Source organism: Triturus cristatus, chromosome 8, assembly GCF_964204655.1.
Source record: "Triturus cristatus chromosome 8, aTriCri1.1, whole genome shotgun sequence".
In the NCBI taxonomy this organism is placed as follows: domain Eukaryota; kingdom Metazoa; phylum Chordata; class Amphibia; order Caudata; family Salamandridae; genus Triturus; species Triturus cristatus.
Genome location: NC_140591.1, coordinates 1,159,306,483 through 1,159,318,560, shown reverse-complemented (window position 1 = coordinate 1,159,318,560; position 12,078 = coordinate 1,159,306,483). Strand labels below are relative to the sequence as shown.

Here is a 12,078-nt window from a genome sequence, read left to right as displayed (position 1 = left end):
TTGGCTCGGGTGAATCCATAAAACTGGGATCACACAGTGGACAATTCTGATGGATACTCAGACTCCTCACTTTGTGAATATCCCCAGGGGTAGTCTGGACCTGGAAACTGAAACAGCAGTGCTCCTGTTCACTGATAAGTGGCACAGTGCAGCTCCACGCTGTGTTTGTTTCACTTCTGGAGTGGCCAACAGAGCCACATATAAGCGTTACTTGTGCACTGACAATCATTTCCATGCCTTCAGATGGAGATCCAGAGCTCCACTCCTTTTTGTCATGCCTTGAAGAGATTTATTCTGAACAATTTTTTCTCTTAAATTCTTTGAATGTGCAAGGGAACATGTGACCTCCTAAAACTGATAGGCTAAAATCTTGTAGGTCTGTCGCAACCAGATATCTGTGACTGATCCCCATGAAGCCAACCGAAAATGTGAAGTACATATCTGCTGTCTGGGGAAAGTATCCCCACCTCCATCTTGTGCCCATACGCAGGCCAGGGGATTCCAAAATGGAAACCACAGGCCTGTACCACTCTTACTCATTCAGACACACATATTCTCTATACTAGCACACACTGATGTTCAGTGCTTGGCATCTCTGTGCTACAATTGCCGGTTCAATGTGAGTAGCAGAAATTTCAGATGAATGGGCCAGTAGGCTCATATTCACATAACTCAGATAAAAAGTCCGGGTCACTATAATCATTGACAAAACACACTGTGCTGTTACGACTGCATTATGGGGCATATTTACAAGCCCTCACGCCACAGAGCATCACTTTTTTGACTCACGATGGAGCAGCGCCATTTTCCATATTTGCAAGGTGGCACCAAGCCTCTTTGCGTGGGTTAATTCCACCTTGTAAATATGCCCCTTTCTGCCGTAGTACTCTGCAGCAAAGGGGGGTGTTTACAAGGCTGAGGCACCGCCAAAACGAACGCCATGGAATACCAGGCGTTATAAAGGTGATAAGAGGAGAAATTATTAATTTCTCCTCATTTTTGCTTTTTCCATGTGTGTTGCATACTGAAGCACACATAAAAGGTGCAAATCGCCATTATTAATTGTTTATCTGCAGGAAAGTGTCCCTTCCTGCACATAAATAAACATCCCTGCAGCACTTGCACCCTTGCAACATGGCTTCAGGGTGCCTCCGCTGGCACTAGGCACCTTTGTTTGCACCAGTACTAGTGGAAACACAGGGGTGCTTCGTATTCTTATGAATACGGCCCATCCCTGAGTTTTGAAATTGTTAGGGGGGGGCGGCGCAGCCAAATTTGGCGCAGCTCCGCGCTCCGACATTTTATTGTAAATATGCCCCTATATGTGTAAACACCGCAAAAGGGACAGTAGTTTGTCACACTATGAGGACTTGCTTTGTGCATTCTGATAAGTTTAGGAAAAGCTCAGAATCAATCGTAGTGAAGGACAGGCCTATACCTTCCCACACACATTGGATTACTGTCTGGCCAGGCCAGGATCAAAAAATCTGGATCACAGGTTCTCACAGTTTAGACATTCAGGAGACATCACTGTACATCATGCAGGGGACATTCCCATCCTAAAAGAAACACATTTTTCCAGTGTTCGTTCTCTCCATCACACTCCTGCCTCAAGTATGGGCAGACCAGGCTCAAATCATGATAGCCCCAAATTTGGCCAGAAAGGTGTGGTTTCCCGAGTTTCTGAGACAAAGTATTGGCCCTCCGATCCGCCTACGTTTTTGGGAAGACCTTCTTTCTCAGTAACAGGGGAAGGTCCTGCACCTGCGTCTCCACAACATACTCCTCAATGCATGGAGACTGAGGAGCGAAAACTGAGTAACTTTGATTTGCTTGTCAAAGTAGTGGATGTAATCCCCACAGCTAGTAGTCTGTCAACAAACAGTATATTCAAGACTCTAGTCGAAATCTGTGGCCTGTTTTAGAGACTGTAATCTTGATCCTCTTCAGGCCAAACTTTTTGATGTGTTGCTCATTAGCCCAGCAATGTCTTGCAGTGGGCACAGTTAAGGGTTACATGTAAGCCCTTTTCTGCTTGCCAGACCAGCCTTACCTCTTCAAATCACCTGTTGGGATGATGTTTCTGAAAAGTCTAACACATTTGTTTCTCCAAAATCATTTGACATACCACAATGGAACCCTAACTTAGTTATTTTCCCATGTGCACTCTATTCCAGTCTATGCATACCTGTTCCTTGCGGCTCTGAAATATCAAGACTGCCTTCTCATCGCAATCATTTCTGTGTGCTGCATGAATGAACTACTGGCACTGTTTTATTTATAGTTTGGTTCTCTTTATTGGTTGTGAGAAGTTGGTCTGATATATGCTGTCCACTAGATATAATGGGCACCTTGTATCAGTCCAAACAACCCCTTATGGTGATAGGTTAAAGACAACCTTTATTGAAAGCTATCCTAGTGGTAGCTATGGAGAGCAGCCTTCAGGCTAAGTCTTGAAGGAATGTAAAGCAGCTTGTTTTACCAGTTTATAATCTCCTGAATGATCAAATGAAAGGACAACCACACCAGGTATATATTTAAAATATATGTATTTAAGATAAAACACACCCCTCTAGTCTCTTTATGAGACTGGAATTCAAAGTACTTAAGTTACAAGTCAGTATTCAACTGTAAAAGCACAAATACACGTTTGGGCCCTAGGGGCGTACCAAACCATATACCAATAAAGTGGTATAAGAACCACGACTGAACTAGACACAAGGCCTAGAGCCTGTAGAAGTGCTTGGACCACAAGGAACCACCCAAGGTAGTGACACAGGAGACCCACGGGGGACGCGTACAGTATGAGAACACAGCTGCGAATCGCCGTTTACTTCTATGGGGAAAGTCGTGGTTGGAAATTAAGAGTTTAAGGACACTTAGAGGATGACTACGAGCGAACCCTTTTGGACTTAGAGGTGTCTAGGGCCAACACCCACGGGGGCACCGGAGTACTCAAGTTACCTCACCCAGGGAAGCCGGGTGCATAGGTGTCAAATGGTGTCGGACGCGTCGCTGTTTTCAATGGAAGCTGCTCAGGAAGTGCTGCTGCCGTGAAGAGGAGAAGTGTCCGGAGAGATCCAAGCCTGGATCTAGGATGGAAGGAAGCTGAAAGCAGAGGGGACAGAGTCTGGGTCACTTACCAGTGACCAAGGGCACGATAGTCCAATGCCCACAGATGTCGGGTGCTTCAGGTGAGTTGACGGGTGTCTTGACTCTTCAGCCACGAGGTCCAGGAGGCGTGGACGACGACCAGGAGCTGGATTCGAGCTGTCCCACGAAGTCTGTCGAGTGCTGCGGTGTCGGCGACCAGATTGGACTCAACAAACCTTGGCAACGGCAAGTCACTTGGAAACAGAGAAAGGACTTCGGTGCAGACCAGCAAGGTCTGGGGGACTCACCCAGCAAGGGTAAGTCGGGGCATGTCTGGAGCAACCATGAAAGCCCAATCAGAAGAGGAGTCGCCTTTGTGGGGACCAACTAGCCAATAGGCTGGCGATTGCGTAGGAGCCTCGAGCGGTCGCACTGGAAACTGGCCCACGGGTAACTCGTGGAGTGGAGGCCAGAAATATTTGGTGCAGGAGGTGCTCAAGGCTGGGGCTACCCGGATCCCAAAGCACAACTTCGAGGAAGACCAGGAAGATGATGGATCAGCAAAAGATCACGCTGTCCAGGGGTCACGGTTCCACGTCACCTACGATAGCCACGGGCCTCAGCTTTGCTGTGGACTCAGGGTAGCCTCGGGGAAGTCTGGAAATTCACCTCTGGGAATGTAGAGACTTCGGCGTCCGGCAGGAGCTTCATAATTGCAGACCAGACAGTTGCTTCTTTGGTGCCTGTGCAGCAGGGGAGTCACTCCTTGACCCCAAGGGAGATGTCTTCCATCTTCTAGTCGAAATAGAAAGTCGAAGGTCCAGGATATATGTTGCAGGGTTTCGTCCAGGGTAATCGCAAGGACTGGGTTTCCATACTTATACTAAGTTTGGTGGTTGGACATACTTTAGGGACCCACCTATGGGAGGGTTTGGAAAGAGGGGTGGTTACACCCATTTCCTTTGTTCAGTTTCACGCTAGAGCATGGGCAGGTAGCCCCTGCAACCGGTTTGAACAGGACTATGCACAGGGACACCAAGTGTGCCCCCAGTGCAGGACTTCAAAGCACCAGAGAGTGCTCCCACCCAGCCCCAATACACATCTGCCTGTCTGGGGAGGTGGTTACACCTCTCTGGGACAGGAAATCTATTGTCCAGGCCTCCCCTGCCGGAATTTCGGTCAGCAGCAGGAGGCCAGACCCGTGTCTGTGGCAGTGGCATCCATTTGTGATGCCAGGTCTTTAGAAAGTCTTTACCGGGTAGACCAGTGTGAACATGTCTCTCCCTCTAGAAGGGTGGAATGCTACCCCTGCTGCCAGAACCTGCGGGGGGGGGGGGGGTAGTATTCCAAAGCGTTTGACATCAAATACGACATGTTTCCGTGCAGCCAGTCCAAGGTTAGCATTTAAAGCGAGGTTATAATGCACTTAAGAGTATATGGTCAGGCTGCACCACAAACAGCATGAGAGGAGGTACTCGGAATGCTGTAGAGGGGCTCTGCTCATGCATGGGCACCCTCTCTCATAAAAGCCAAGCACTCTGCCTTCAGCATTGTTAAGGCCTGCCATAGGAGTGACTTATAGGTTTTATATGTGGGTGCAATGGTAGTGATATAGGTAGCCTATACCACTGTAATGGGTGCAATCACCACCTTACCCAGGCTACAGTAGCAGACCTGTGGTGTCATTTTGGTGTGCTTCCCAGGGGTGGCATAAAACATGCTTCAGCCTCTGGTAGGCCTCTGAGGTACCTATGTCCTAGGTACATAGTATACCATATACTAGGGGCTTATAAGGCACTCCAGAATCCAAATAGAAATGTACCTAATGTACATGGAAACCATTTCAGAGAGGAGGCAGCTAGGCTGGAGTCCTGATTAGCAGGGCCACAGCCAGACTAAGGTCGAAAAACAGTGAAACACCAGCAAGAAGTGGGGGTACCCATGTGAAGCAGATCCTACTCTCCTACATTGGTTTTTAAAGGTATAGGACAAAATACTGGTACGAGATATAGGTTAGCATTACTGTGTAGTTATTTGTCATACATAATTCAACAATATATGTAGAAAGGTATTTAATATAGACAAGGGGAGGTCTGCAATAAGGTAGTGTATGGCACAATAGGCTAGTGTTACCTCAAATACCTTGCCCGCTTGACCCGAGTTGCAGGGCACCAGTGTTCATAACGGGGCCAGCAGCATTATCGACGCGAAATGTGAATTATATGTTGCCATTTAAAATGAGATCTGGCAATGTAGGGTATAGGTAATGGTTGGTAATCGTAGAGAAGCGTGTTGATGGGGAAGGAAAGTTTGAACTAGGTTTTCTAACTCTGCACAACTCATGTCACCCCATCCCATCCCTAGCACCTTCTTTGGGCATGGTTACATTGTGGTGTCTGACTCTCGGGTTGTCTCCTGGGCCCAGGGCACTCAGAATAAAGCAGCCTTACACTTTGCCCTCAGGGCACGCCGACTGCATGTGATTCTGTGATGCCATGACTGGTGTGAATACCTCGTCTGCGGCCGCTGAGTGTTCAACATCTGCATGTAGGTCATTTTGGAAATCTTGCAATATAGCATCCCAATTGGTAGTGATTGGGATTTTGTGGAGCCCCAAGGTTTCTTCAATGCGTAATGCAGTGCTTTTGGCCTTGGCCCAGGTCAGTAGCAAACGGGTCCATGCTGTGGGCGGGGGTGGTTCTGATAGCTTCCACCTCTTGGTTATTAAGTGTTTGCCTGTCAGCAACCCCAGGTAAATAAATCAGGAGGTGACCTTGTTCTGCGGAATAAGCCTAGGATGCATGTTTTCCATGTGTGTGCTACCACATGCCCAGTACACTTGGTCAATTTGGTGGTTACGAACTGCGAGTAAGCGGTGAGAGATGTACAAGACCATGTGAAGGAGATCTGCATCTACCAAAAGGCATCTAGGGCAGTGGGCATCAGTTCGCATGAAGTATCTATTTTAGCCAGGGTCAGGTAAGTTCTGTGTATTATGTAGTATAGGATGAGACAAAAACGGGTGTTTCTAGGGATGAGGGTAGGACCCTCCAGTATGGCAACCCATTCTCGGTCTGTACATGGGTGGTTCAGGTCTGTGTCCCAATGTCGGTGCAAGACAGCACGCAGTGTGGCGGCGTAAAGCGCGTGCAAACCATTTCTCCCTGTGCCCATAACATTTAGATATTGAACTGTGAGATGTGTAGGGTGTTCCCTTGTTATGTCTTCCCACATGGTTCCCAGTGCTGTTATTAATGAGTTGTATAATAGGAACTGACCCTGCTGCAGTCCGTCGTGTTTCACTAGGGTGTTGAAGGGTGTGAGCGCGCCATCACTATAAAGCTCTCCCTGGGTGTGCAATCCTGTCCCCCACCAAACCGAAACTTCTGCCTGCGAGGTAGTCCGATTGCCCCAAGGCGTGCCCAGGAGGGGGAGCGCAGGGGCGTAGTTGATAAACCGCGTGAGACGCAGGCTGTAAAAAAAGCATCTATAAGCCACCTTATTGTAGCAGCCGGTTGGGCATTTTACTCTGTCTACCAGAATGGAAAAGCTGGAGATGTGAGAGACCAGGGTGATGAGAGCATAGCCGAGTCATGAAGGTTCAGTCCATTTAGCCACTCACTGGAGTTGCGTGGTAAGATAATATTGTTCCATATTCGGCACAGCGAATCCACTTTGGCCAGTGGACAAATACAGCTTGGAATGAGCGACGCTTCTATGTGTCCCTTCTCCCAGTGGGATGCCCCATTCTGCACCGCACGTGTGAATGGCTACTGCCAAGTGGTGCTATGGCTAATGAGAATAACAGGGGTGATAGTTGGCAACCCTTGTGGGTGCCCCCGCTTATTGGCACTGGGCCCAAAATGAAGGTACCTGTCTTAACTCTAGCCTTCGGCAAGGTAACTACAGGCACTGTTAGTGCAACCTCCCTCCATAAACCATCTCATACCCTGTTAAGCTGGTGCAGAGGAGCAGTGCACCTTTTTGCCTAAAGTTGTATTGCTCTTCCTCTTAAGGCTAGCTAATCATATTACCAGCATTTTTCTCTCCGCCACATCCCTTCTAGAAAGAGAGGAGAGACTTAATGGCTGAATGTCAAATGCATCTTAAGTTTAGATGTTGAACAAACAAATGAGTATTTTGTCAATGATCAGCTCTTCATCGGGTTTGTCAGTGCCAGGAGGGAAAGGCACTACAGAAGAGGACTCTGTCGAAGTGGATCGTCCTCTATATGAGGATCTGTTACACTCTTGGCAAAAAGGAGCCCCCAAAAGGCCTAAGCACGAACACTACCAGAGCCATGGATGCCATGCCGGCATTACCTAGGAGAGTTTCCGTCTTGGATATCTATCAAGCCTCAATTTGGGCGTCAGTACACACATACACCAAGCACTGCTGCCTTGACAGCCTGACTTGCTGAGTGGGTAATTTTACCTGCTTAGGTCTGCTATACTTTTTGGCTTAATTCCACTTCTCAGAGACCCACCATCTTTCCTGACGTACTACTTGGGTATCTATTCTAAAGGTGAGGAATCTACGGTCAGAAAAATTAATCCGAACAAGCACTTATATTCTATAACGCTTTTTCTGATGGATATTCTTGCTGCCCTGTCACCCCATCCACCCCCAGTTCGTTGAGGCGGACATTTACATGACTTAAAAATATTCCAAGAATATTTTCAGGACACTGACATCTGCAAATTGTTTACAAAGAACAGCGTTTGAGGGCATGGAAAGAGGATGGTGCAGAAACTGATGTCAGCGTGCAGGGCTGGCGCTTATATGCAGTGCTCCTCCATCACTTTCAGTGCGATGCGAACTCACTGTGGAGCAACAGGGTGTCACATAGCCAGAGATACTGCTTGAAAATCTACAGATCCAGCTTGACGCATGGAAATATTCTAAAGGTGAGTAATCTCAAGTTAGAAAAACTAGCCACTAAAAAGAGCTTTATTGAAGGTAAGTAACCTGTTCATCAGGCTCTGAGCGGCATAGGGTTGATGCACCAGGGATATTTCACCTTGCCGTGGTGGATGGGTTATTCAGAAACTAGCCCATTAAAAAAAAAAAGCTGTGTTCTAAATCATCTTTTGTGGTGATCGCTGGAAGGAATTTTCGGAGCTGGGTATGGCAATAGCATCACTATTCTGTATTCTCATTTTGTTTGCAGTTTGTAAGCTTCAGGTTTGGAACACTAAATCCATCCTTTTGTACTTTTAGACAACGTTCATGATTTCTCAAATGTTCTAAAATGCCCATTTTATCTTTAGATTGTGCTTCTTGATGAAGCAACTGCTGCAATTGACAACGAAACAGATGCATTGATTCAAGAAACGATCAAGAAAGCTTTTGTTAATTGCACAGTATTAGTTATTGCTCATCGTCTTGATACGATATTCAAATGTAATCGGATAATGGTCATGGAACATGGAGAGGTAAATATAAATAACAATCTTCTTGTTAAGCCATGCATCACTTGAACTGTTACCTTTTTCATTCAGTAATAGAGACAGCTGCCTCCTTTTATTATGACATCATTGCTCGCAGTGTAAGGTTATGATGACGTATATCTTCACTTACCTTTCTGATCGGTATAGGGTGAGCACAGTTAGGGAGCATCAAAGCACGGCATAGCAAAAGGAGGCAAGATAAGGGAATGCTGGTAGATGTAGAATAGAGATTAGTGTTGTAAGACCGAAAGTCCTCTGGGACCTTATCAATGAATGATGAGGTGTTCCTGGAACAGGTGAGTCTAGCCACTTTCTGGACTACATTAGTGACTGATAAGTAGAGTCAGGATTTCCTACATCCTCTGTACATAGAGCAAGAGGCTTTTCTCCAAATCTTTTTTTCCTTTTCTTTTTTTCCTTTCAGGTCCACTGAAGTCATGAATACATGTCTTGCGTTGGTTACCTGTTATCAAAGTCCATTTAGTATTGCTGTTGCGCTGCTGCTGGGCCCATCTACTTTGATATAAAATTTCCCTGGCACCATACCTCAGAGTCATTTACCTTGGTCCTCCGATGGATCTTGAACCATTCCGAGAGGGGTTGGATATAGGGGATCCAATCCAGTTATCTAGTGAGGACCAGGAATTGGATAACTGATTTATCAGTTTGTAATTAGATTAATGTAAATAACTGTTAATACTACGCTGTACAAGTACAGAATTATTACTGCCAAACAAAATCTCCTGAATAAATTTAGACAAGTTAGGATCATTCATACAAGTTATTCAGTTAAGGTTATGCAAAATAGTAACATTTGGACCTGTTGACTAGAAACTTCTCTATTAGAATTACATCCCTCATTTAGACTAAAGAAATGCACAATCATTCACTGGAAACCAGAAATAGAGACAGAAACAGAGTCTTTTAATGGTTAAGATTTATGATTAGATTTAGGAAGGAAATACATCAGTCTCTAGTATTTAAATTTAAGAGTACAGATTAATCAGATTTATCGTGCTCAGGACATCAATTACCAAAGTTCTAGAAGGAGAGTTCAGGAAAGGACATGGATCATGTCAGCTGAAAGGGTTCTTTCCAGAGGGGAAAGAAGTCTGGGAATAGGGCACACAGCGTATGCACCAGCCAGAAGAGTACGTAAGTCTGATAGTTGTCTCTCAGTCCAAAAGGAGGCAATCCTTGTGGGAAAGGTGGCAAAAGGAATGAATGTGTAAAGGATGTGGAAGAAGTGATGATCTCCTCATCAATCCAAGGGATAATATGTTTCTTCATTTCCGGGGAGAGACCTGTTCGGTTACCTCATTAGGTCAGACCACTCAGTCCATTGTTCAGTTCATATAGGATGCTTGTCATGAGACATAAAGAAGATACATTTTACGGGAATATAGGCGTTTCAGGTTACGTAAATGATCAGATCGTCCGGTAGAGGTGGATCGGTCGTAAGAGGACCTGTATACACTCTTGTCTAGGGATGACGGTTGTGAGGAAGGTTCTCTAGGGCACTTTCTGTAGTTAACTTTTGGTCACTGACATCTAATTTTCCTTCTATACAAGTGCTGGGCTCAGTCTAAAGTGGAGGAGGAAACCACTAAAATAGCAATGCCCGAATCCAGTGTTTTGCCAGGTTAGATTGCAGGTTTATGTTCGGCGATATCAAAGATTCTCAGAGGTCAGGCACTGCCAGGAGACAGCCATCACTGTTGTCCATGATGAGAACTGTGTCATTCACGCTTGGATGGTTACTGTCACGGTGATGCAAGGAGATGTAAACTGATAGTAGAGCTAGAAATGATTGTTGTTTATGTGGTCCTCAGTGCGGTGGAGGCTTTTGTTTCATTAATGCCCATAAAATGTCTTTAAATTGAGCTCCTATGTTCCTTTGCTGGAATAGTTGGTCTGATGGTGTACGAAAGCGCCCAGAAAAAAACAATATTGCTGACAGTTTAACATTACATACAGTATGTTATGCCACATGCATAACAATATTTCACCGACTTAATCACCAGTCCACATTTAGGATTAACACAGAAATACCACTTCTTACATATGCACCACATAGTATTTAGTGGCATTGTAGGCTTTGGAATTAGTCTCTTTTCCGCCTAGTGCAGAACAGTCCCCAGCTCAGAAATTCTTTCCTAAATATGGAAAGAGTTTAATGCGTGGACTGTTAGTCAGATGCCTCGGCTCAGTTCAGTGCTGAAGGCAAGAAATATGATGTTGCTATTCCTGTAGCAAATAAGTCCTACTTTGCTCTCTGCATCTCTTTTGTATTTAACAGCCCAACTAGTGCACATTAATATTTGTACTGGGATGAATGCATGACATTGTTCAGCATTCTGTCCATCAATTGTTCTTTTTGCATTTGTCATCCCGAGTGGGACGGATATGCCCAGACGTGAGTTTCGTGCTCTCAATACCACTGGAGTCAAGCTATCCTGGCTGATGAGGGGTGAAACCCCAAAACCGGTCCTAGGATGCTTGTTTCCAGTCCAGGGAGAACCTGGCCTGGCAGTTCGGGCTTGACTGTTCCCATAGGGAGCAGGGTCAAGATTGATTTGAATATGGCTGGGTTTAAACTGGAATTACATGGGGAGCAAAAAAACGATGGATTTAGGCTCAGATCTCTGTACTGGGTTGAATGTTTGACATTTTCAACATTCTGTCCATCAAATGTTCTTTTTTTCATTAATATTTGCTAGCATTCTCCTCAATTTTGCCCCCGATAATTCCCTACCTACGACCTCCCAACGTTTAGCATCTCAGTTTTCTGTTCTAGCACAGTGTGATACTTAATTCAGGTTATCCCAGGACAATTAGTGATATTTGCAGTTGTTAACCACTATTGTCCTGGGTTCACTGTACTAATGGAGCCTAAACTGGATTATTCCTCATTTAGCACTTGACCCACAGGATAGCAAGGCACCGTAGTGCAATGCTTTCTCGAGGAGATGGTATGTGCTAGAAACTAACAGCCAGATTTACTAACATTTCACACAACTCAGCTGAAAGGGAGGCCTCGGAAATGAGCCATACTTACTTAGACATGGCACATTTCTGCTGCCTCTTTGCTCAGACTCCTCTTCCTAGCACCAACACAGACACCCTTGAACCGTGCTGCTAGGGTGGCTGCATTACAGGCAGAATATTTTGTGCGGTAAGGGACACCTTGGTGCACCAAAACAACCCCTAAAAGCATTTTCCTTTTTCTATGTGTGATGCGGAATACATCACACAAAGAAAGAGTTAGTATCTGGTAGAAATACAAATATTTCTCCTTGTTATGCCTGGGAGGGTTACCAGTTTAACAGATTCCCAGGTTCACAACTCTTTGTAAATCTGGGAATGTGCCGAAATCCATGGGTGGATGTTTGGAAACACCCATACTTCACCCAAGGAACGCCTCCGTGCAGTAAGGTAACGCAAGACAGCGATACATGCAGCCTTGTGTTACTTTGAATTAGCTAAACCATGCAGAGCCATGCAAGGTGGCTTTGCGTGGCTTAGTAAATCCCAC

General features: G+C 45.6%; 1 protein-coding gene across 3 annotated transcripts in view; it reads left to right on the top strand.

Annotated features, from left to right (window-relative positions):
* The window catches only part of LOC146805541 (ATP-binding cassette sub-family C member 5-like), a 1,766,780-nt gene that overhangs the window by 1,723,488 nt on the left and 31,214 nt on the right, over window positions 1–12,078 (top strand). For all 3 annotated transcript variants that reach the window (XM_085622799.1, XM_085622798.1, XM_085622800.1), the window contains one exon: window positions 8,364–8,528. In XM_085622799.1, coding sequence (XP_085478925.1) covers window positions 8,364–8,528 — 165 coding nt within the window. The remainder of the gene's footprint in view (window positions 1–8,363; window positions 8,529–12,078) is intronic.